The sequence below is a fragment of the Onychostruthus taczanowskii genome, unplaced genomic scaffold (genome assembly GCF_017590055.1).
Source record: "Onychostruthus taczanowskii isolate IOZ18803 unplaced genomic scaffold, ASM1759005v1 scaffold53, whole genome shotgun sequence".
In the NCBI taxonomy this organism is placed as follows: Eukaryota; Metazoa; Chordata; class Aves; order Passeriformes; family Passeridae; genus Onychostruthus; species Onychostruthus taczanowskii.
Genome location: NW_024502902.1, coordinates 6,040,032 through 6,067,057, shown reverse-complemented (window position 1 = coordinate 6,067,057; position 27,026 = coordinate 6,040,032). Strand labels below are relative to the sequence as shown.

The window sequence follows — 27,026 nt, the reverse complement described above, 5'->3', positions numbered from 1 at the left end:
GAAAAACAATCTAAAGCCTTCTTGGTGGGGATTCCAAAAAAAATGAAAACTGACTCCCCTTTTTCCCCTCTCACCAGCTGATTATTCTGTCTGTTCAGAGCCATCTGACCAAAATCATTGCACACTCAACAGCAGTGAATGGCCATCAGTCTTTTTTTATCTAATTACTGCTCAAACCCCCTAAATTTTACCAACAAAAAACACTGTCAATAAACTGTCTCTTCCCAGACAGGGAGGAGAAAAGACCATGACCATCTGTCTCTGAGCTACGAATGAGTTGTGCTCTGTCTGCTCAGCCAGCTCTGTCTCACCTACAGCACACCTGGCCCACAAACATCATTTATCTTCAACAGAAAACCCCCAGCCGGTTCTCCACCAAACTTTTCTAGAGCTGAAAGCTCTGTGTGCTTTGCAGTGCCAAATACTTCACAGCAAGGGAATCTCTGTGGCCACCCACATTATATTCAAATGCACAAATGAGCCAAGGAGGTTTGCATAAACAACTTGGTACAAAGTGCTGAGATGCTGCTGTATTTCTGCATGACAAGTTCATTACCATTTGGCATTAGCTCATGCTGATGTACAGTGAAAAAGGGGAGAGAGAGACTCTTCATAGTTACAGTAATTTCATTTTATTTAATAAAAAACAGTATCAGATTAAAAATACAAACACTTCGGGTGATTATCCAGCGTTTTTCCCTGTGTGCCTCGTAGAGCTCAAACCAATCAAGGACTGGGAGAAAAAAAACAAAGAAACCCCAAAAAATAACACCAAACAATTTTGGCCGGAGCTGTAAAATAATGTTGCACCAATTAAATTACACCAAATATATTATTATAACTTTGAAATGGCTTTCAGACCAATAAATAAAAAAAAAAGACAAAATCAAATACAAAAGTTGACTTTGTATTACAAAAAAAATTAAATAAGAATCACAACACTAATAGTAACAATGTGCAGTCAAGTTTTTTTTTCTTCTCTTCTAGGAATGATAACATGCCAGTAAACATGTAACATGCCAGTAACATGCCAGTAAACCCCTACGTAACATTTCCAGTTTGGCAGCAAGCAGTCACTCACTCATTCACATTTGTACACAAGGAAGCAGGCCTGGGCAAAAGCCTCACAGATAGGAGCCTTCAAAGTGCTCCTCACTTCCCTGTCATGCCCAGCTGAGCTCCCTTCCCTTCGTCCTGAAACATCTATAACTCCACTCAAGGTTTAGTGCCAGATGTGCAGGGAAGGCGTGATGCACTGGACAGAACTGCACAGGACAGCACTGACTCACACCAGCTGAGGATGCAGCTATTACACCCCAGGTCATGAGTTAAAAGCCGTGGCTGCAAGGCACATCCACCCTTTTTTCAGAAAGGCCATGGAGGCTATGTTGAATTGTTTTAAAATGCACCACAGCAAACCTGTTAAATCAACACACTGCAAAATAAGGTGCTGGTTTGGGATGGGGTAAAAGAGCACATGCAGGGCTTGTGAGAGAAGATGAGATGTCTGAATATCATACAGAGAGGTACACATCTGTAGAGAAGTGACCTGCAGTTGCCCTTCCTGAGCAAACAACAGTGGGTCAGATTTCACTTGACCACCTGAGAGTACATCTCTGAGAGATTTGATGGTATTGACGCTGTATATTTCAGAGTCAAATTTGGTCCAGTGTAAGTGGATAAGGAAAAGGTAAAGGCTCTCCACAGATTAACTGATTTAGCAAACAAGCTGGTTCATCTTTATGCTAGGTAGCTCACTTGATTTTCAGGAAGAACCAGCAGACTTAAGTACCATGACACACTGAATAAAAGGAATCTGCAAGTGAAATAGCTCCCTGTCCCAGATGCCAACGATATATGGACTTATTCCCAATTCCCAAGGAATCCCCAGAGGAACTCTATATTCAGTTTCTGCACCATCTCTACAATTTGGGACACAGTGGGTCAAACTCTGCTTTCAGTTCCAGTTACAGGGCAGGAGTGAGACCAGAACTTGCCCCATGCCCCCCTGCTCTGGGTATGAGTATGGATACAAGTTTTGCAGCTGTGGATCATTTGACATCATCAGCTGAAACCTGTGATTTAATCACACCAGTGCACTTCCAAGAAAGCCAGGGGCTATGCTCATGGAAATGAGACTGAAATGGGCCTGAAGATTCCAGTTTGCCCAGGCCTGTCAAACACACAGTGCCTTTCTGACATAGGCTTACATTCAGGTAATCCAGTAGACCCATGTGGTACCTTTATGGGAGTTGAAGCCTTCGGTCTGGATAGCTGGATATGTCTGAGAACACAAACAAATATCCTTTTGTTTTCTTCAAACTGGTATCATTGCACACTCAGTACCAGCTACACTAGATAGAAGCAGGCCCACAACTTTATGCTAACTCTGTTATTCAATCTACTGTTATCATTTCATTACTCAATTCTTTCTGCTCCATTAACACCAACCTAGAAACATTTTGATGTGCAGAAAGGCATCTTCCCATTAACTTTCTGACCTCTATCCATTTCCTACATTCTACAACCTTTTCCTTACCTAACATTCTGGTTGCAAACTACTGTCACCCCCAAATACAACAAGCTAGCAGCAAGGTGGCACCATTTGCTGACAGTGACTGAACTCTAGATTGGAGGGTCAGTTAACCCTTGGGACCCTTTGTCAGATCCATCTTTGTCTGGGCATTCATCTGGCTAACCATTTTGAAAGAGTCACAGATTGAACATATGGGTTGAAATGCCTTAAAAGGTCATTTAGTTGCTGATAACACCCATTCCTTCCAGTTGCCATTATCATTTCTGTGGCTCTGTTTTTGCTGATAGTTGGAAACAATTTTAGAACTTTCTACTCACTGAAGAGCAATGGGTCTGGTCACTGTGGGAGGTCTAGATATGAATGCCTCCTCCAATGCTTGTCCACAAACACCTCATGAGGTTTTTCCGGGGCAAGTCTCTCAAATTACCTTAGAACATATTCAGAACCCCTCAGGTTACTCTGGTGGAAGGGACCATGATCACCACTTCGGCTGGTGTCCTGCATATTGCAAGCCAAAGATTCCCACTAAGCAATCACTGTACCCAGACAAATAACTTCAGGAAGACATAAAGCCTCTTGTTCTAAAAGGCATCCAAATCTGACTTGAAGAATTCAGCTCATCTCTTCAAAAAGTTTATCTAATATTAATTACAAACCTCTCAAAATGTGTGTCCCTCACTTCCAGTTTTAATTCTGTCTAGCTTTGAGCCATCAAGTCTTGATGCTTTTGTCTGCTAGCTCCTGATGTGCTTTCATCACAGATACAAAGACCAAAGGTTTTTCTCTGGTCAGGAAGGTAATATTTTGAGGACACAAATTAGAGAAGTGTGAGATGGCTTTGGGGTAACTTTACTTGGGAGTTCAGCTAAGCAGGTACAGTCAACTCCTCTGAATCAAAACCTACCATTGTCAGCAAATCAGTGACCTGGCTTACTCCATCATAAAGGTACACAGAATAACTCCCTTCCCTCCCTTTTCCATCTTCCCTCTGCTAGTTGAGCTTGTTGCAGATCTCTAGGGCTTTCTTGTAGACCTGAGTCACATCATCCATGTCTGTGAGAAGAGAAAAACTGCTGTCCCCCAGACGGTTGCGGTAACGCTTTAGATACTGTGGCCGTGGGCGGTTCTGAAGTCCTTCAAAGTCTTGAATCTGGAGAAAATTTTCAGCAGAGACACAGCTCCGTATTCTCGGCCTGTTTGGCCTGTTCTCTTGCAAATCCAGCAAATCAAATGAGTCACTGGACAAAATACTGTCATCACTAATTACGCTCGAAGGGCGACTGTAACTTCGAGGTAATGCGTCCCCAGGCAAGACCATTTCTTCCATGGCCTCCAGCGTAGGTGTGTCAGGGCTAATCAAAGCAGGTTCAGTGCTGTTGGTAGAATACTTGCTGTTATGTTTCAAGATGCCCTTACGCCTGCAGGAATGGCTGTAAGACCCATTTCTGGACGGCTCTGTGACCCCTGGAGAAGTGTCACTATTTACTGTCTCATCATTATTGTCCAAGAGTTCAGAAGATTCACTTCTTTCTGGAGAGGAGTAATAGCCAGACTCCCTCTGCTGAGTCTTCTTTAAGATTCCTTTTTTTGGCATTAGTGAAGACTGCTTAGTGCCATATTTGCCAGCTACCTCTCCCTCTACAACACTTTTTATGGCCACACCAGTCCTACACAACTCTTGCTCCATCTTAAAAGCAGAGGGTAACACTGGGCTGACAACTCCTTCAATGAAACCTGCACTGTGAGAGCGATGTTCACTGTTGCTTCTTTTCTTCAGGATGCCTTTGGGTCTCTTGGAGGTCGGTTTGGTGGCATTTTCAGCTCCTCCTTCCTGGATGGACTGTGCAATGTCATTTTCTTTTTTTGATTTTTTCAGAGACCTTTGTCTCTCTAGTGTGACTTCAGGACCTTTGGGCTTAGAAAGGCACTTGATTTTGGTATCAGTCTCTGGTTGGAGGCCAGTAGAACGGTGATGCCAATCAATGAACCTTGCCAGCAGTGGGGACTCAGAGTCCCTCATGGCATCACAGTCACAGACACTGCTCTTGTAGCCCCAGTTAACCCACCAGTGGTTGGCAATGTCTTCAATGGTTGCTCGGCGTTCAGGGTTCACCATCAGCATCCACCTGATAAGACCACGAGCATCTATGGGTGAAGAATGGCATGTAACATTTTTAGAACATGGGCATTCTTAGGTTTGTCAGTTTAAATTGAAAGCATGAAGACAATCAAATGAGCAAAAATAATGCTCCATACTACAGAGAAAGTGAAAAGGAACAAGGCTTTGACCATCAGTAAATGATGGAAAATGCCTCTGAGCACTATTTTGTCAGAAGAATATGATTCACTCTGGAAAATTAACTCTGGGTGATCCAATAAATTAATGTTTTTACTGTATTAGACAGTGAATAGTTCCATATTACTGAAGGAAGTCACCAACCTATTGACTCTAATGACAAAACTTGGAGGAAAATAAAACAAAATTGAGGTATTTTAAATTATCTATACATTATTGCTTCTGTATTTACTTTTTCCATAAACAATGTAGTCTTCTGTGTATTGTAAAGGTTTATTTCCATACAGAGAGTGAGAAGACAGAAAATTGAAAGGAATGGCAAACAACTAAAACAGGATAAATATTCATTTAAATATAGTATTTGCATAGATATTTAAGGTGGCAAGGAGTCATTATAATCAATGAGCCAGACTTAGCTGCTACTCTTCTGTCAGGTGACTGCTTAATGTGCTATCCTAGAAGCCAATGTAAACACAATGGCATTAATTCAGATTTTGGCCTGCTTTCTTTAGTAAGAGACTGTGTTGCTCTGACCATTCACCCTCTCTCTGCTTGTGGTAGCCCACAGTGTAATGAGAGGACTGATCTGTACCAGTATGTTGTACCAGTTTACAGCTTGTCTGAACAACTCCACTTGCAATAGCTACCAGACCTTCCACTGCCACAGAACTACTTAAAAGAGCTCATTACAGCTCCCCAAGGCAACAAAATCTATCTGCTACAAAACTTTAATTTCAAAAGGGCTTTTGGAAAGTGCTGTGCCCAGATGGGAATTTATAGCAGATGAACTCAGAGGAGAATGAGATTTTTTTTTTTTGTGTACATCATTCTAAAATGACACTGTAAACTGTTGGAAGGGACCAAACAAAATGCTCCATTCTGAACGGCTGTCAGCTCAGTACACGGCTCTCCCTCCTTTTTCATACCTGAGGTCTGTGTTGGCTCACGATATTCTCCACTGCTGATCTGCCTGATGAGATTTTTGTGATCAAAGCCATCAAAGGGCATCGTTCCATAAACCAGAGTGTAAAGCAATACACCGAGGGCCCAGCTGTCAACCTGAAATAGAGACACAATATGTGTGAAGCCCAGGAAAGTTGATCCCTGCCCTTCTCCATGCCATTAGCCCCACAAGAACAGCATCATGTCCAGCTGCACCTACTGCTGGGCAAAATGGTATCTGACATGTCACTAACCACCCACAGGCAACATAAACAAGAAGCAGCTTAAGAACTTCAAATACGAGACAGACCCAAGAGAACTCACATGTACAGTAACATTTGCATTAAGACTCCCTCTCAAGAACATTATCATCCCCATATCACCACAGAAAAACTGACCCTTCTTACCTCTGGGCCTCTGTAAGGCCGTCCATTAACTATTTCAGGAGAAGCATACAATGGGCTTCCACAAAACGTCTGCAGAAACTTGTCTTTATGATAAAGGTTGGAGAGTCCAAAATCAGCAATCTGTAAATAGAATTGAATAAGGCATTTGTAATATTAATGATATCTTAAAGTAACAAAAAATCCTTTATCAGGAAAGAATTAGCTGTATTTGTCTCTGCCATAAGGAAAACTCAATGTGGATTTTAATTTTCTCTCTAAAGATCCCTCAGAGAAGAAGGGTTCCCAGGTTAAGTCTTCCTGATTAGCAACAACGATGCTTTGGGTCCACTCACAGAGAGGCCACCAACTGCACAACCATCAGATGGTAATTTTATCCTGGATGAATTATGTATGCTTGCAAAGACAATCCCATACTGGAAAGTCGGCTGTCCACTGACTACTCTTCATCTTGTATAGTGATTAATACCAGAGGAAAGCAAGCAGAAAGTACCACCCTTCTTATCACAGAAATGCAAGCCAAAAGCCACAACCTTTAAATTCAACAGGAGGAAGAAGGCAGCTTGCAAGAAGCTAAGCATTACTAAAGAAAGTGATTTTTTAAATCATCTGGAATGTAGCTACGCCTGAATGAGGGGCAAAGCGAGGCAGTCACTCACTCCTCCAGATTCAGGGACATGGGGCTGAGGAATCTGAGCTGTTAAGCCCACGAGATGTCTATCGCGAGATAATAAACACAGTCTGGTTCCTAACTGGAAACAATGGGCCCAAATCCGGCTTGCCCAACACAAACAAAACTTCCCTTGGGACTATTGGGAATATTGCCCATGCAGGAATTGCAGGATCAGGTCCAAATATTTTGTTTACTTCAGTTCTCTGTTCTTGTTCTTACAAAACAAAGGCTGAGGACAGCAACACTAAATACTCCCACAACCTCTGCATTTTCTTTGTTTGTCTAGCACAAGGCAACCCATCTCATTTTCATCTCGTTTAAAACCCAAATGTTTCTGCTTCCCAGAGATACTTGTATTACTGCCTACATAAAAGACATACAGCACAGGCATAAAAAACGTATTGTAGATATAAAAGATAGGAGTTTTCTCTGGGTTTTCTTCACCTTATTAATGTCTTTTCTACCAGAAAGAAATTAAATCCCAGGAATTTTCACCAGAGAAAATTCAAGAAAACACAAAGTGAGTGGGAAAGAAAAGGACCTGCCAGCACCATAATTCACTCTTGTCTTTCTAAAAGGTGTATCATGGATGCCTCTAATACCTGCTGAATTACAATGTTCAGTGAACTCTTGGAAGAGGTAAAGTCTTTGTCTCTACTACCTCAACTAGTACAGTTACACTGAAAAATGACACAGCTGAGACCAAAACAGGAACATATATATGTTTTATGAACAGATAGAAATAGATATATAGTTGTTAGATACTTTCATGTTAGAAATACAAACTTTTTATATATCCTTTTTACACAACTTTAAAAGTCATAAGTCAGATATGAGATTTCATGCTTCACTCTTCCCTATTTTGATGTTATACTTGTGCAGGTGTTTCACTGACAATCTGTATTCATCCTGCTCAAAGAGCAGCTGATTTCTGTTCATTAATTTTAATTCATCTCAACATGTTCATTCATAGATTGAATTCACTCAGTCCCTCAGACAGTATATTATCAACCAACAGCAGAAAATTCAACCCTTAAATAAATGCGGTTTGTAAAGTCTTCATTGTATGGTTGGAATGTCATTGAAAACAGCTGGTGTAGAATTGCAGTCTGCAAACATATTCTCATGGCTCAGATTGCACTTAATTGCCTTAAATTCCATTTTCTTATCAAGTCACTATGCCTGGCTTGCAGGAAGTTGGTTTTAAGCCTTATGAAGTGTGCCCTGTCAATCAGGGGAAGAATGGGATCATTTCAGTGTTAAAAATTTGTGCTGGTCATTGATTTTTATTTTAGTTCAGGATGCAGCTAAGACAAGGACAAACACTGCACAGTGTGATTCCTTATGAAAATACATTCCCTTAACACCATGGAATGTATAAAATGCATGTGGATGTGCATGAATATACATATATATATATATATATATATATATATATATATATATATATATATAGGGATACATACCATTGTTCACTCTAAGAAACTCTCAGACTTGGGCATTCATGTTTTCATTTTGACCATTCAGGAAAAGAGTATTTATGTTACAGTCCACTCCCATGCTAACAGACTGATGTTTATCAGCTTTTCCCATTAAAATTGTCATGCCCCCCAAAACAAGATTAATAGAAGCCAACATTACTTCATGTTCTTGGCACTTAAATGGAACTAAGTCAAAAAAGTCAAAAAAACTTCCTAAATTGGGAGGAGCAGAAAAGTGGACTTCCATTCCTCTTGCTTCTGGAGTATATGTTTCATATTTATTGTTAGCTGTGTTAAACCAGATGTAAGTTATTGTTAAAGTGTGGAATATAAATTCCACTAAGTTCACACTCATGGAAATTGTCAGCTTTATTCCACTTAAGAATCTGTCTCTCTGTAGTGCAGATAGAGAAATAATTACGTCTCTTAAATCAAATGAAATATACGTGCTGTTGGTGAGACTTCAGCAAAGTAAATCCCAGTTCCATACACTTAGTCTATATATACAAAACCCTTGTGGGTTTTTAGTGGTTAGTCTGATTGGTGTCCCCTTACCAGCCCAAGAGAATGTGCAGTTAGGAGGATTATGTTACTGTTATACTTGCATTGTTCTATTCTTCTGTCACATTGGGGTTGATCATACTGTTACGTCAACCTCTGCTAGACATCTCTTTTAGCTGCAATTCCCAGCCCAGGAACCGTCCTCATCCCTTCTGTGAACAAGGATGTTCAGTCTCACAAGTGTTTAAAGCTGATTTGATTCATTTGCGTCTGCTGCATTTAGTGGTTTTCAGTAAAAGTCTGCAGGAAATAGTACTGTATACAAGTCCATGAAAAACCTAGTAATACACCCCAGATTGGATCACCTTTTTCCTCTCATTGCACTCCACCTCTGGCCTGTAGATATGCAGAACTCATCAAAATGTGTACTTTTTGTTGCTTCCAGACACTGGTGTTTCCTTGTTGCTGTATTCTAACATGACTCTGCTTCCAGAGGTTTTTACTCACCATTACAACTCTTAAAAACAAAACAAACCCCTTCTTATGTCTTCACACTGCTTCATGACCTTCGTTTAATTATCTAAAGCTTAAGAATGGTTTCCAAGTTGGTATAGTAACAAGCAAAATGGTTTGGGGCCCTTTTAGGTTGGATAATATTTTCTAATGGATTACTTGTCCTTTTTATTCCCTGTTTTAAAAGTATTGTTTAAGCTGCTGTACAGGGATCCATTTTTACAACATCCTCTTTTTTCTTCACATTTTTATGACATGTTTTTGTAAATCAGAATGCATAGATCACTGGCTTCATCAGAAACATGTATTTAATTGCACATTGCACCCAAGAAAAAAGAGATTCTTTTAATTTTCTCATTCTTAAAATCAAACCACCAATTTTGTGTTTGTAATCCACTGAATGAAATATAAATACTAGGAAAGTACAGATAAGACTATCAATCTGTTTCTAGAAAATGCCTTCCCCTGAGTATTTGAAGCCTTCAGTCAGTACCAAACCCCTGCATTTTTTTCTGCCTGAACAAACCACATGTAAATACTCTCAGAATGAGGACCTGATAAATTTACTCCTAATAAATAATTTACAGTTCCATATGTGTTTCCTTGCCAACGGTTACTGTTTAGTGAAACAAAGAAAAAGTGGGAAGTAAAATTCTGTGCAAGTAACACAGCAACCACAGCAACATATTCAAAGCTTCAGCATCAGGGAAATAGTGGCTGTATGTTTACCATCAAGTATTCAAAGCTGACCTTAGTCACAAGGTTTAGAAAAAGCGAGCACAGAGAAAAAGAAAAACCATACCAGAAGTCACCTCTTGAAGCAACCCAAATTCAAACACTATCGACTGTGAGATGTATGAAATATCAATACCTTCCCGAGTTCAGTCTGTTTTTCAGTTTCATGAGACCCTTTGCACAAGTAGTGACTAGGGTACAGCCAAGAAGCCACTTGTCCATGCCAAGGCAGCCTTGCCTGCTCAGAGGCCTTAACATTGAAGAGATGTAGCTGAGGAAAGGCTGGAAATATGAAAAATACCTACAGCAGTTTAAACACAATGCAAGTCAGGAAAGGGAAACCCTCAAGAAAAGCACGTCCAAATGACTGGAAGGTAAATGAGGAGATAGAGCTACCTGCATTTCTTCCACAGCAGTGCCACTCGCTATGGCAGCTGAAATGCATCTGTGGTTCTGAAGCCCTTGGGTCAGCTCCAAGTGTGGACCAGACAAAGCCACCTGTCCTTGCTCCATCCTTCCACTCTACCCGCAGGAGAACACCTCCCACAAAGGACAGAGGGGCAGGAGCAGAGCTGTCTGACAAAGCTCAGCTCCCCAGAGGCTTGAGGAAGTGATTGGTTTTGCATATGAGGAGCACAGTGCAGAGATCCAGCCCTCCACAGCTAGCGAATTCCACAAATTCCTCTTTTCTCTCAAGAATTCTCTGATTAGCTGGGAAGATAGTTTGGCGTGTAATGTGGGAAGAAAGGTCATCCTGCCTGCGGAAGCCTGATTCTTATACAATGCCCTAGAAAGGCTACTTTTTGTTTTCAGCACTGCTGAGAATGGCTCTGGTTGCTGCAGACAGAGTCCCTGTAGGAACAGGAGAGGGGAGGTCTGCTCCAACGCTGCATGCTAACAGCAAAACATCTAAATATTGCACTGGATGGGCCTTCTGTAAAAGCCTATTTTTGGAAACCACATATTTATGTGCCTTTAATCCACTAGCTGATCCAAGTTAGCTTCTGTCATCAGCGTTACACAGATGGCAGCTACCACATGTTACTTTCCATTTCCATTGCACATCAGCTCGAAATGAGCACAGTCTCTCCACTGAAGCACAGAAGCCAGTGCCTACAGGCTTTTAGGGGAGACAAAATGAAGACCCAGGCTATTTAGGTATTGGGCTAGGCAAGTAGCTCCTTGATTACTTTTTTAATTAAATAAGGATGCTCAAGCATCAACAGAAACTCTTTGGTGTTCCTCCCTCTGCTTGTTTGTCCATGGATGAGCACATTCAGCCACCCTTACATCCAGCAACCCAAGGAAGAACAAAGTTGAAAGTGAAACAGATTCAGCCACCTGGAAATTACTTATTTTATAGAGGAATATAGATAGGATATATATAGGAAATTACTCTGGAAATTAGATCTCTGCATTATTTAACTTTGTGCTACAGCTATAAACAATAGAAGAAAAAGACAGGAAAAAAGGTCATTCTCATGGTTTCACTGGGGAGAAATGGCATGGAAATTACATCACTGACATCACTATCCAAAGTATACGTTTGTATCTGAAGTTCCAAGGCCATTTCCTAATGAAGCACATGTGCTTTACTAGGTTTATTTTGAAACTCTATTTGCTTATTTTCCAGCCATGATCAAAAGAACATTCAGACTGTTCTGCAGGAGGCACTTGAACACTGTAGACCAGATCGGTTTTTTCCTAGCCCCAGAAGCAGCCAGCAATAATATCATTTGTACAATATGCCCGATTGCACAAAATGCTCTGCTGTTTTCTACCAGTGGGTAGATACCGCATTGGGATTTGTGGCCTTTGCATGGCAGGACAGGGCTTTCACCTCCAAAGTATACAAAGCTTCATTTAGTGTGTATTACTGGGAATCAGTGGTGTCTTCCCCCAACCTCCACCTCTGAGCCTCTTGCCAGGTGCTGTTGCCTAGTAGCTGTTACCATAACAATGGCTCTTCTAATACCTTGGGCAAAAATTTTATAAAACATGCAAATCCATTCTGAGAAACTGAGAAAAAGAATCCTACCTTAATATTAAAATTGTCATCAAGAAGAATGTTTTCCAATTTTAGGTCCCTGTGGACAACACCATTCTGAAACACAGAAGAAAAAAACGGGGAAGAGCATGAGAAAATATTGGAAAAATTAAAGGTGAGCTGGCAGGGTGGTCTTTGCATCTACATTTCAGGGCTGATTTCACTGTCATAACACTCATGGCCCAGTGACTAGTGGCAGGCGCTGTATTAGTCACTTGGTGTGTGGTTAAGGGAAGAATGACTGGAATCTGTCCTCCCACAGACACTCTGAAACAGCAGGGGGTTGGGGGCGGAGGGCTGGGGGGTGTTTTTTCGGAACTTAATTTCATCCTGGATCCTGCCCCCACTGTGTGAAAGCAGGATATTCTTCCCAGGCACCAGAAAGGCATCTGTCAATGATGTCAGCCCCTACAGAAGCCCTCATTCCTCCAATGAGCAGCCACGCGGATGTGGATCGGAGGATTGTAAATGTTAGGGATGGAAGCAGACAGACTGGGTCTAGGTCAGAGCCTTCTTTCAGAAACTTGGGAAAATTAAATGCATCAGGAATGGCACTGCAGCTTTTCAGCACCATGCAATGAGGACTTTGAGAAATCCCATTTTTATCAGAATTCAAGTAGAGACTTAAGTGTTTTAAGAATTCAAATTAAAATTGTGTTAGCTGGTCATTGCCTTTAGCTTCACACAAGTTTTGGCTCTATGCAGTTGTTTCATAAACAGGGATAAAAGGTCTATGATGACAGCCAGTCTGCTACCTTGGATTTAATTACTTGATTTGTTATTCCAAGTGGGTACCATGATGGATAAGGTCATTAGCAAATGGTATCTTTCCTGCTACATCTGGTAAAGTTACTTTTACCTATCCAGAATGAGTACATACTAAAGCTCATGCATTAACTTCACAGCTTTCTCTTGGCTTTTTCTTTCATATATTATATCTCCTATTCTAAAGTTGTTTACTAGTACATTCAAATTGCAAACTAACATTTGTTTGAATGTATTAATATTAATGCTGTAGAGGTTATATGGGATGCCTTCTTTAGTTGATGTTGTAATTTTTGAGTTTTTAAATGTCAGGAGAATTATTTTAAAGGCAAAAATGCAAGGTAGGCGTAAAGTAAGGGTGTGTCTGGTATCTGTCATAGCACAGGAAAACATCATTAGTCTTTAAAAAGGCACTAGTTCTGTGTAGTGCTTTTAATGAAGCTGTCCTGTTGTACTGATAAAATCATGTACTCTGATATTTAATAATGAATGCTGTTGCCTCAGACATGCTTTGAAATATATGCCAGCAATCAGCCTTGAAACAGCATTTTTTACCGTGAAATCCTTAGCTCACCTTGTGGCAGTAATGCACAGCAGAGACTATTTGTCGGAAGAAGTGTCTTGTCTCTCTTTCGCTCAATCGCCGCCTCTCACTGATGTAATCGTACAACTCTCCTTTACTTGCATACTCCATGATGATCACAATCTTATCTTTATTTTCAAACACTGCACAGAAGAGAAGAAAAAAACACCACAGTTGATTCAATACATTTGAAAATTGACACTTGAAAGAGTAAAGAAGACTCAGAATGTCTGATCACATCCTAGACCAGCACTGAGGCCTGCAAAGATGTACTAACAAACCCCACTGCAAAAAGCAAGTTCCAAAGCTACTTTTTACCAGAGGAAGATTACAACATCTCAGACCAAGAGAAGGAAGTTGAGTTTATCCTCTCTTTCATATGGCTACATGAACCTCTTTGTCTCAAATAATATGGGGTCACAAGGTGGTCAAGTCAAATTATCCTAGTGAGGTGAGGTGTGGATACTTGTGCCGGTAATACATTAATATCAGCTCCTGCTCCAGCACAGAATTCCTTGTACAAGTAGCCCACTTGAGGCCAGAGGACAGAAGCAGACAGGAGCCTTTATATCATTTGGAAAGGGTTCATAGAAGGCATAATAAATTCTTGTCTTCAGTAACTGATACAAGATTGTCATTTGGCTTACAATGACTGTTGGCTGGCTTTCACCTAACACCAAAATCCATAAAGTATCCAACTGATGGATGTGCCTTCCTCTATCCCAACTCTGTGTAACAGCACAGTAGGCATGGACACCCGAGCTTGCTGTGGCTGCAGCACCTCCAGAACAGTACAGCTCTTGTCAGTGTGGCTCCATACCCCGTCTCATGCAACCAACTCTTCCTCAAGCTTCCTTACCTCCTGCTCCTATCATGTGTCCCACTGCATGTCACAGACTGCATGCTGTAATCCTCTGTCGCTTGTGCAGAGCCGGCAACAATGCACAACGCCAGCGTAAGCAGAGCAAGGAAAATCATCTCATACACGTCACAGCCCGACTCTCCTTCAGGGCTGAGATTATGCTGTGTCACATGCTGTCAAGGACTTCGCTGTGAGCGGCAGATAACTAATATTTAATCTAGTAAAGCAGGCTGTTAATAGTCTGGAATTGCTGTAATGTCCTGGCTGCTAAATAGTTCTTTTTTGTCAGCAAAAATCCATTGCAACCCGCTGGAAACTTCCTGCACCTGCCATAAGTAACCACTGTTATATGAAAACATGGTGGTTTTCCTTTTCTTTTTATCTGTGGCAGCCCTGGTCATACTGGCAGCAAGGCGTATACAAATTAATGAGGTTAAAGGGTTTATTACAAACAGATGCTAGTTTTGACCAGCCCTACTGTAATGATGCCTTCCTATATCTCTTTATCAAAGCTTAGCCAGTAGTCTTTGGTGATTTTAAAAAAAACCCCAGAATTAAGCTTCAGCTTTTGCAGTGAAATGTGAAGCTGCCCCTCTTAACACACACATATTTACTTCTCTTAGGCCTTGTATCATGTCCGCTCACACCTTGTCACTGAAATCTACAAGCCAAAGCCTCTGCAGTTCACTCTAACACCCCTGAATCCCAGCCAAACAGCTCTGATAAAAGAGAGAGCAAACAGCCAGATAAAATTGGCTGCTTACTTGTCTGCTGGCCTCACTGTACCCCGAAGCAGAGGCCTCTGCCAGCGATTACATCCTATGTGCATCCTCATTAGCAATAAACTTCGGAAACTGGGAAAGCTGTCTCTGGATGGATTATACATACAGTATCCTCTCCAAGAACGACAGACTGATACTGTCTGGGAAAAACTGAACATGCCCCATGTCATACAGGGAAGTGCTGTGATGTGTTACCAATAAAACAGTAATGCTCACATTCGCTTCTCTAAGCTCGGAAATGCTTGTTAGGTACAGGCTTGTTTAAGAAGGTAAAAAGAAATAGTAAGCTGAGACAAATCACTGGAAATGCTCTCATATAGGATATATGATTTAAAACAAACACATAAACCACACAACAACAACAACAAAATTCCCCCAAACTCCAGCTGATTCCATGAGTCAGCAGTTACTGTATCACGCACATACAGGTGAAGTTGCCACATGGCACAGACAATCTCAGTGTACTTTCATGGAAATGCATATCCCAAGCAGTTCCAACTGAGGACCACCCTCAGCTCACAGGCACATTTGCCCTTGGCTCTTCTTGCCCCACTCCCCCAAAAGCTGATGCCCCACCAAGCGTTCAGTGCTGCTGATGACAGCAACAGCAATAACAGCCCTGCCACGATAGAGCATTCTTCCAGGCTGTGCTTTTATGAAAACTTTGCCTTCATTACTCAGTCCTAAGAGTTTTCTCAAATCATCCTTGATTTTCTAAAGTTTTAAATCCTAAAATGCAATTCTTTTAGACTCAAATTTGCCGTATTAATACAAGTCCTGATCCAGATGTATTTTCCAACATTTCTACAGAAATGAGGTGGAAAGCATTTGGTTTGGAGGAATGTGCATTCAAAGGCACTTTCCATTTCAGATTTTCTCTTACACCCTCTAGGAAACTGAGATAACACCATCAAGCTGAATTTAGGAAAGCATAAATCCCTGTTCCAAATTTCAAATTTTTGTCACAAAGCCACATTAGAATCAATGGAAACAGAATTATTCCAAAAGCTCGTATTTGGCTTTCAGTTTACTGGCACACTTTTCTTCACAAGGAAGAATTTTGAGAGGGAAACTGTCCTTGAACTTAGGTAACATTACAGAGGCCTCCACACCATCATCATAGCTGAACAATTACAGAATTAAACAGCAAATTGTTTCTCCATCCAGGAGCAGCGGTGAATAGGGAGGTGTTTTTTTACAACTGCACCATTTCATGTCAGAGTACCTCCACCGTATCAGCTGAACCTCAGGAGTGGACACGCAGCTATTTCCTGCAGAGAGGGAACTGAACAGCAGACAAAAAAATGAGAGCTCCAGCTGAAGAAAGAGGAGGTTGAAAGGCAGTGGGATTTATGCCTATACACAGGAGCCTTAAAGAGGAATTTAGTGGTCATGACTATCAGGCAAATGACAAGGTGGTATTCTGGCAAGTCTCACACCATCAGCCAAGTACACCATGAATTTTCACAGTAGTATTAAGATGTCAGGCAGGTTTCACACAGGCACTTCTGAATTTCCCTTCTGAGCACAGCATGTAGTTTTATAAACATATGCTCAAGAAAGCCTTGTGGCCAATGGCTGCAGGAAGAGAAGAGGGCATTAATTAAAGGCTGGATTGACTTACTGCAAAGAATAATGAGGCAATAAATATACTGCCCTGTTAGCACCTGGGCTGTAACCTGTGGGCTGATGACGGACGGGTTGCCTCCATATAGCTTCTGGGACTGCTTGGTTCACTCTTTATTGGCTGCAGATTATTTATTACCTGCCATCCTACTGCATATTCATTCTGAAACTCACCCCCACTTAGAAGTGTGCCTGAACCCTGGCTGCACCTACTGCCAGCAGAGAAGCATGGCTCTGGCAGGATGCTGAACCCCAGGAACCTCCCAAATCTTGCTACTTCTGGGACAGCCATGTCATATAAGCCTGCTCCACAGCCCTGAGCAAGGTCAAGGGATGAAGACCATGTGTGAGTAAGGTGGGGCTGCTTTAGCTCCTTTCAAACCATAAGTACTCTGTAAATGGCTAGCCAAATTAGACAAGCAGAGAACTGTCAGCATCAACACCCATACATGGATAGCAGGGCCGGTCAATTAAGACTCAAGATGGGGGGTTGCTTAGATACAAGGCACAAGCTTCACCTATTAGAGGGGACAAGAAATGCTCGCTACCAGCTGCCATCTATTTCTGAGTCACGGTGTTTATTTTCACCACTCTGCAAGCTGACATTCTCTGAGAGCTGCAACAGGACCTTGATGTGACGGGAGGACTGCTGCACTGCCTCAGCCATAGTGGTCAAGTGCTGCTGCAGAGTAGTGCTTGCAAATCACTACTGCTCCTTAGCAGACAGAGCCTGCCAACTGTGGAGATGGCTGCACTTTATGTGGCCACAGGGGAGGAAGCAGAGACAGCAGTGTGAGAGCACATCAGGAACCAGGAGCAGGAACAGCATGAACCTCATGGTGTAAGGAACAGCGTGATTGTGTTCCCAGGAGATGAGCAAAGGACTAGGACACTGGCCACAGCAAGGTGGAGAAACAGCATTTTCGAGGGCTACGAGTCTCCTTGGGCTTGGTCTGGTCAAAACCATTTGGTTTTGGTTTCCAAAAGCCTTGGGAACCCAAGCAGCAAAGGGTGCTTAACATACAGTAGTCAAAGACTTCTTACTTTTCTTTAAATCCCACCCTTAACTCTAACATGTTTGTTTCTCTTTTAAAAGTGACAGAGAAAAAGTCTATACCTCCGGGCTCATATTTGAAAACAAATCTTCTGACTTCAAAGTTCCTTGAAGAATATAAATATGAAATTGGGAAAGAATTTCACTTTTCACTATCAAAGAGATATCTCAGACAAAGTACACTTTGTAACGTGAACAATCTGTCCCTCTTTCACAGGTGGTTCTTCTATAGTAATAGCTCTTGCATATAATCTCTCCACTTATTTATAGTTAGAGGCTGTGAAATTATGAACTCAGCTTCTATCTACAGCCTTCCATTTTCCAAATAGCACTGGTTGACCTCTTGCTCATCAGCACTCTTCTTTTCAACACTACTGCCAAATTCATCTCTCTAGCTACACCAAAGTCACCTCCTCTGAAACTCATGGGACAAGTCTGACATCAAATGAACACACTCACTATATTTCTTCTCTGCTAAGATGCGCTTCACTATAAAACTGTTGAAAGCACAGATGGGCATGGTTTGCAAACATCAGTGAGAAAGGTTTAATGGCACACTGTACACCTCTCTATTAGGACAGTTCATTTTGGACTGACTTGCTACCAAAATAAAAAAAAAAGGCAGGAGGCTTTTGCCCTTCCTCCAAGCTCATAGAATACTAAAGTCAGAGTGAGTGCTGAGGGTGGTGGATTCCTTCCCCCCGCCAAAAGACTATCTCCTCGTGGGCCGATTCCATTTGGTTTACATGTAACCCTGTGGTAAGGATTTTAGTTTGTTAGTTTAAGAGGGGCGGCCAATCTCTTTGCACTGGAACCATTTGAATTCTCCTCATGCCTTTGCTCTCTATCAGAGCAATCTCCTAAATTAGTTCCAGTATGTTGACATTCCTTCCATCTGGTGTCTTTCCATTCAGCGGTATTTTTATTACTCTCCTAACAGCCGCAGACAGAAGTACCTTTCCACTGCTACAAAATGCTCTTTTATTAAAGGTCAGCCAAATCAAAAGAACAAGCGAGTTTGTTTTTAATTTTGGAGATGCAGACTAGAATAACCTTTTCATTCAGAAAATTCATGTATGACCCACTTACCTCACTTGTGCAATAAGCCTTGAATTATTCTTCAAAAAGTCATGTGAGTATCGAAAACTGTCCTTTACCTTAGAAATTCAGCCTGATTCAGCTTTTGTGTTTTTGACTGTTTTACAGCCCCCTGGCATAATTTTTATTTCAGCTGGGTTTTATCTCTGTTTTTAACAGAGAATACAGCAGACATTAAAATATCCCAGATCCAATGAGAAAACCACATATATGCATACACATAAAATTATGCATATGCTTAATTATAATTGAAGATATCAAGATATAAAGTATGTATTTTAATACTAAACTTGAGTTAAATTGTTTTCCTGAATTATGGCCTTATTCAGCCAAATTGCATCTCCTTTTAAATTAAAGGAATGTAGTTAAGATCCTGCAATAATCTTTTTAAATCAGAGAGCGTGCTATAATTTACTCCCCAGTGAGAAGATTAAATCAGAATGGGAACTATTATCCTTGGTGAAGTTGTTTCTCACAGAGCAAGACTGAGGATATGTAGATTATGATGGTTTGCTCTTTAGAAGGAAGCAAAAATGACAGTTGCTAATTTGGCCACAATAATGTTACACTAATTGACTTTGCTTCGGCAAAGAATACAAGCACTAACTCCCTTTTATTTAAATATTATTTAAACTGTCGAGGAACTTCAGAGAGGAATATTTACATTGCTATGGTAGGACTGTGTAAATGGGAAGATGGAAATAAATTTCACCGCTGCTGGAAATCAGTTTGACATTTAAACCAGACCTGCCCGTGATCTCACACATTTGAGTTTATGTCACGTCCGATGAAGTTTGTTTAGGTGATCACCCTGAATGGCAGGAAATTCATAAAGCTGGGTTATGGTAACCAAAGAGTTAAGTTTGTTTATTCTTGTTTCATTAGTATCTCCAGACACTTGAAATATTACTTGATGTTCTTGGATGTTATCAACTGAAAACAATGAGAATAAAGCACTCGAAAGTCAAAAGCCGACATAATCAGAGGAAATCAATTAGAAATGTGGTTAAACACTATCACTACTGAAGTACTTTCTCTTGGCCAAAAAAAAAGAATTCTTTCAGCTTTCCAACTTCCAACATTCTTGATTAAAGCCCAGTCATCCACGTGACGTTTAAAGGGACTCGTGGCTTTTTCAGGTGTTTTGCACACAGAACGGGTGGGGTCATCAGGCACCAAAGTTTGTTTTGATTATGTCTGAAAACCAGGAGATAGCAAGGGCTTGGACAGAGGCTGGGATTGCTCTGAACTGTCACAGCCTGAGATAGGTGACTATTTTGTCACCCTGGCCCCTGGCTGCTGCCCCACCCTGAGGTCCACATGCAGCTGATGGCAGGAGACACTTGTCTGAGCCAGCGCTGCTGCAGGGATGAAGTTCCTCAGCAATGGCTTGTGTCCACACACCTTTAACAGCTGCCACACAGGCAGATTTCTGACAATGCAGCTGGTTTTGCTGATGATATGGCGACTTGACTGACACAGCTTCCCACACTAGAGACAGGCCTATGTGTGCGTGAAACACCAAGTGTGTTTATGCTTTGTCGCATGAAGTCTGGCACAAAGCGTGAGATTGAACATGTATTTGGCAAGTGCAGTGAGTAACCTGGAATACTATGCCACTGCTGTTACACACTGTCAAATTATCTACTGCCTTTGGGGTTTGAAAGCAGAGCTGAACCAGTCTCCTGATTAAGCACGCAACCTAGCTCAAGCCATTGTGAACTGGCAGACACATGATGGAGAATCTCTCTGCTTTTTCTTAAGAGTACCAAAAATGCAACCTAGAAAAAAGAAGGAGTGCATCTTACTTGGGAGATCCGTATTTTGTGCCTTGTTAATGCAAAGTGTGCAGCACTCTTATAAGCATCCTGGCCCCAATTCAGCAGAGCACTTCAGCACACACTTTCCTTCAGTTATTCATTTACATTAATGCCATCATGTTCCATGAGCACCAAATTTTGATCCTAATGTTTATTAATTCTCCAGGGAAGATCTTCAGTAAACTATTTCTACAAACATGTTAGCTAATAGTCTGCTTACCTTTAAGTACATTTTGCAAAAGGGCAGACTTTTCTGTATGGTTATGCTGACCAAAGACAACTCTTTCAGCACAGAAAGTCATGCAGACAACTATGATACGGCACAAAATGATGACACAGACACTGCTGCTCTCGAGGGGAACAAAAAGGAAGAAGAAGAAGAACTTTATTTTCTGACTCCAACATTTATAGTTTTCCAAAGGTGACAGTGGATTGGAGGGTGACAGTGCCACCTCTCCAATGCCACTGGACAGACCAAGGGTCCATCAATTCTCTCCAACTCCATGAAAGAATGCAAAACATAGGTTATTTACAGAACTGTGTGTGAGAAAGTTTGTTGAAAGAATGCAAACATCAGAAGGCTTAACAAAGTCTTACAAAATCAGGGCGACATCAGACAACTGTACTTCACACTACAAAGACTCAAGAGCTCACTCCTAAACGTATCAAGTGTAACTTCACCCTCATGATTGGCCCAACACGTGTTTTAATGTTTGCAGAATGTTCCTTCCCTGGTTTAACTTTTATAAAGTATTGCCAGATGAGGTAGATTTTGCACTCAAGCTATCCCTGGAAAAATATGTTAGCTCTCAAAGGCTTTATTATAAAATCCTGAAGTTTTCAAGGCAAAAAAGCAATAGGGCAATGGAAGGGTGAGGGGCAGGGGAGAGACAGACAGATGAATGGACAGAGGCATTATTCTATAAACTAAAATTTATGTGCTGAAATCAGAACACTGCCAGCGAAGGCAACTTTGTTTATCCAGTCCCTTTCAAGGAGTTTAAAGTCACTTAAAGGAGCACTTCTCTCACAGCCACACTCGGCAGATTGCCAATTACAGCCCTGCTGAGAGGATGGAATTTCTTTAGTCACAACTGTACATCTGCCCAGGCAGTAATGGGTAAGGTACACGCCTTATGATTAGGTTACAAAGAAGAACCTCTAAACTGGAAATCTTGGTTTCCACACATCTGAATTTGCTTGGTATCAATAAAAAAAGATAAGGTTGTGTTTACATCAAGTAGACAAATTCAGAGGTTAACTGCTATTAGCAGGAAGGTCAAAAGATCTTACTTAAGGAAAATACATGTTTGTAAATGCAGTACAAAGAGCTTTCAAAGGTTATTACAGGGATATCCGGCATTGTCCATGGTACGTACATCTGTGCAACTTAGCACCTACAGAGAGAGCTGTCAGACGTGCAGTGGCACGTCTGGAAACCTGCAGTAAAAATTTGTGAGATAGGAGTAAAATATCTGTAATTCAGTCTTAAAATTAATCTGGTCTAAGTTAGTCAGCAAGACTCCAACAGGAGCCTCCAATATGTCATTTAGTCCACTTATCTGAAAAAAGGTCTCCCAAGGAGGGAGCCAACCACCCCGGGAAGATGCTGAACTCTCTTGACTAGACAGGGACACCAAACTTGTAGCATACACCAACTACAGAAATGTTGGATTGCTTAATTTCAGTGAGATTAAGCCCATCTCTTAGGATTTAAATTACTTCAACATTTTTTGTCAGGGGATAGCAATATTATCACTCTTTAGGAAAATCTATGTGTTTAAAGTCCAGCTTTGAAATTATACAAATACTTTAGTCCTTGATGTAGTAGTTCCTTAACTTCACATCAAGTACTCTTCAGCTTCAAGAGAAGCACACACTCAAGGGCCCCTGAGGTCACACCGTCACCTCTGGGCAGCTCCTGTGGGTTCAGCTGCACAACCACACATCTTCCCAGTGCTACCGTATCTTAAGTTACAGCATTGGCTGCTACAGGCCAAATACTGACTCTGACTGCTTGGAAAACACACCAGAACCTGATATAGATGCTCATCCTCCGCAGACAAGATGAATTCTCCATCATGGAGCTCAACTGGCTTTGCTGCAGAAGCATTGCTCCTCCCTCCGCAGGGCCAGAGAGGGAAATTTTACTCCCACAGGACTTAGTGTCTGCTTCCTAAAAATGCTGTCATCTTTTTCACTTTTACAAATATTTTAACTCAGGAAAAACTATTTTAAGTAAGGATGAGAAGGGCAACTGGTCAAAGACCCACAGCGTGCTTAATATTTTTTCCTCCTGAGATCCCATCCGTATTTGAAGTAACTTTTGTTCCATTTGCAACCTACATGCTGACACAGCATCCCTCCCCTTTTCTGTTCCTTTATCCGAGTTTATTCAATAAAAGACAGATACTCATCTCTTTTCAAGTACAAGAACATGCTTTTGAATAACTCAATATGAGATAGTGTAACAGTATGCCAAGACAGCCCTTGTTTTAATCAGTCGTATCAACTCTCCAAGCAGAGCTGCCATACACATCTCATCACCTTCTGCATTTACCTCACAGCTATGGAAATGTGTAGGACTACATTCAGGTTTCCTGTTCTTCACAGTGGAAAATAGGTGATCCCCAGGGATAAGACTACCTGACCCAGTTTCCTCTGAACCTCTGGAATCTACATCCCACATCCAGCATGCAGACTCCCTCCCTGCAGCAACAGGCCTTTGGGCTGGCATCTTTTAGCATGCACATGGCGTGACCCATTGAGCTAGTGCTGGGACATAAACAAACTGGCAAATCTTCCCAGCTGTGTCCCAGGAAGAAAGGAGGTAGAGGAGGAAGACAGGATAAGGAAACAGGAATGATAAGCCAGCCACCAGACTGACAGGAAAGTGTGCAGAGGTGGACAGGAAGCAGATGCTGGGATTCAGGGGTAAAAGCTGCAATGACAGAAGTAGCAACTTGAACTGGCTGGTAAGGGAGGACCAAAGTCCTAGAGCAGATAAGAGCAGTCCTGTGCAGTCCAGGGAAAATAAAGCAAACAAGGACTGGTCTAGGGGCTGGGAACACAAACAGACATCAGGCTGGCTCATGAGTGAGGGTGAAATGAAACTGAATTGTACAGTGGGAGCAAGGACATGAGGTGATACATGCAAGCATCTCCCACCTGTGACTGACACAGTGAACTCACACAAGAAGAAGCTCTTCCAAGCAAAGGTTTATGCATCTGTGAAACACTGGTAGCTCAGAGGGAAGGCAGTGCTCAAGGAAGTCTCGTTGGTAAGGGACGGGTTACACAAGGAGTAAGGGTTAGTTTGGTGCACGATCTCAAGAAACATGAACATCAGGTCTGCAAGAACGTAACAGAGCAGTCAGGGAGGAAAATCACATTCACTAACCTTCATATATGGTGATGATATGAGGGTGGCTGAGGGATGACATGATCTCAATCTCCCGTCTGATGTGAACCATATCTTGTTCATCCTTAATTTTGTCCTTACGGATGGATTTTATTGCAACCTATAAATGCAGGAAATCAAGCATTATTCTTGGAACTGAACAGATGCATCTAATCCACTAAGAAGAGTTAAAAAATAAATACAGATGTTAACTGTTGGCAGAACATGGAATGACCAAAACAAACCTTTAAAATACAAACCTCCATGCCCCAGCTCCCTTCACTGTATAACAGTAAATACACTGTCATTACAGTGTAATGGCTGATACGAAATTTTGGGCTCTTCAAGTCTCAGGACTTTACTGAGGGGGAACACAGCATTTTTCAGAAAGATTTCTGTGCTAGCCTAAGCACTCTCCTTATGCAAATGGCAAAACTCCTCAAGAGATTTTGATGGGAAGCACGTTTGCTAAGATATGATTGTATCTGACAATTTCAAAAAGAAACTTTTGAGACAATTTCTTTGAAAAAACTTTGAGATCTCTGATGAAACAGAGGTAGGGAATCCAGGGTGCTGATTATGTATTGATATCCACATTAATACATAAAGAAACCCATTAACACAGATTAGTCCATGGTTCTCTAAAGCAGGCAAACTGTTCAGGAGTTATGACTTATTAAAAAATCAGAATAAATAAATCTTTAAAATTTACATCTAAACTCGTCCTCATATAAACCCAAGACTTCAGGTCCGACACAACACTTATGCAGTCACTGCAAAACCGTATCCTTCCTGCATCCTTCCTCAATCAGCAAGTTTTTTTACAAGCATATCATGTGACTGGATGTCTTTCCAAAAGGCAGGGTGGGAACAGAGGAAATGATAGCGGAACTTGCAATATAAATTCAAATTATAACAGTCCTTGTGAGTGTGTGTATGTGTGCTGCCTGTGAAAAAAGGGCTTATCTGAACACCCCCATAAATAATCGTGGAGGTCATCTCATGTCCTATAAGAAATGAAGAAAGCAACAATGCAGAGAAGCTGGTGGGAGAGGGAAGGTGAGGGCATTGTGCATACTGAATGGCAGCATGGCCTTTATTATACTCAATATTTACCCTGCATTGTTTTTTTAAGCTACAGTTCAGGGAATAAATTATCAGCTAGCTTAAAATCAACAATACGTCTTTGAAAAACATCACTGACCTGCTGAGATGACCACCCTTTTATGGGTAAACCAAACTTGTGTCATTCTTTCCAGGCAACTACTGTGGACTTCTCCTGGGAAAACATTTGTAAATCTATGATTTATGTTATTTCCCCAGTTACCCTAGAAAAAAAAAATTCACTGCCTGCTTCAGTAATTGCAAGTGGCATGACCAGTATTGTTTTCATTATATGATGTAGCATTGAGGATATTGAGGAAAGAAGAGAAAAACTTACAGTATTATAAAATTGAAATGTACATAAACAGGAGCCAATTTAAAGGATCAGGTTTCCTACAAAGCCTTCAACTCTGAAAAGCAACATTGTTCAAAAAAGCATTAAGCACATGCCCCATCCCCTTGAATTCCCAAAGACTGTTGCACGTGCTTAAAATTAAGGTCTTGCTCAAGAGCTCCCCTACTTTGGGACAGCAGAACAAAAAGAAGTCAAGGGACAAAACAACTTGCATGTTAAAACCAAAACAATTATTTTTTTTCCTCTTGACCCAAACATTTGGAATAGAGATTTTAAAAGTAACAACACAGCTATAGTCTTCTTCACATGGCACATATTTCTAGAAAAGGTAATACAACAGATCTTAATTAAATGAGCGACCAAGATAGTCTTGAAGTAATTCTAGAGATGGAAAAGGCAACCAGCTCTAAAGATGACACTGGATTTTTCCCCTTCCCACGTTTGCACTGGGACTGACTGCAAACGCAAATACACCCCATATACAGAAGGATGTGGGTGGCTCTTGGAGCAGTATGTGCATTCCTGCAAGAAATAAATATAGACATGGGTAAAAACACATTTTTTCTTAAAAGACAGCCTTGTACTTGGCTCTGAGGAAGAATTTAAGAAGGGTTTCATTGTCAAATATACAACGGGGAGCAAATTCTTCCCCATTCATGGCTGGTAAAGTAATAACAGCAGCCCAGAGGACATGCCAATCTCCTGGTAACTTGACTGCGTGCTTCACAGACAGGACTTTTGCACATCTACCCATAATTACTGCAACTGGCCTCTGCAGAATAATTTATATAAGAAAATATATTTTTAGATACAAAAATGCAAACATGATTGAAAAGTGTGGTGACACTTTGTAATTATATGTTTAGATCAATATTCTAATGCAAACAGATGTGTTGGCTGGGAACGTATTTTTTTAACAGGACCAGAGAGTTTACAGTCTCACAACCCATGCTGAAAATTAAGGCACCTTAATTTATAAAGGCTGTTCCTAAAAGTTCACCCAAATTTCAAAGATGGTACTTAAGCTCTCCTGAAAGCATCACTTCCCAGTTGCAGGGGTAGAATGCAACAGCCCAGCCAAAGTACTTGGGATTCTGTCGGTGACATCCAGGCAACGTCTCATCACAAACATAAGGAAAGAATACATGCTGAACACATCTCTTGGGTTTTAACATTCCAGACTTTCTCTTCCCTCACTTGGCACTTGGAAACAAGGAAAGACAATTAGCAGGTGTGAAATATCTTTACTCCAGTGGTGTCAGTGGAGTCAGGGCAGCTCTATTCATCCAGCTAGCCACGGTCAGCCCATCCCCTGCAATCCTGACGCACAGCAGCAGTGCTGCGTGGGAGGCAGCGCCCCTTGCACCTTACCAGTACAAGCACTCGCACCCAAGAGAGCTTTACTCACATGCACTAACAGAGCAGTATCACTATTTGCACAGCACATAA

The 27,026-nt window shown here is 41.3% G+C and overlaps 1 protein-coding gene across 1 annotated transcript in view; it reads right to left on the bottom strand.

Annotated features, from left to right (window-relative positions):
- Nucleotides 1-619: 619 nt before the first annotated feature.
- Nucleotides 620-27,026, bottom strand: part of NUAK1 (NUAK family kinase 1) — a 46,753-nt gene continuing 20,346 nt past the window's right edge. Inside the window, exons 2-7 of the mRNA XM_041416610.1 lie at nt 24,119-24,239; nt 13,468-13,619; nt 12,120-12,185; nt 6,182-6,301; nt 5,759-5,891; nt 620-4,681 (exon numbers count right to left, since the gene is read on the bottom strand). Coding sequence (XP_041272544.1) covers nt 3,528-4,681; nt 5,759-5,891; nt 6,182-6,301; nt 12,120-12,185; nt 13,468-13,619; nt 24,119-24,239 — 1,746 coding nt within the window. The 3' untranslated portion in view covers nt 620-3,527. The remainder of the gene's footprint in view (nt 4,682-5,758; nt 5,892-6,181; nt 6,302-12,119; nt 12,186-13,467; nt 13,620-24,118; nt 24,240-27,026) is intronic.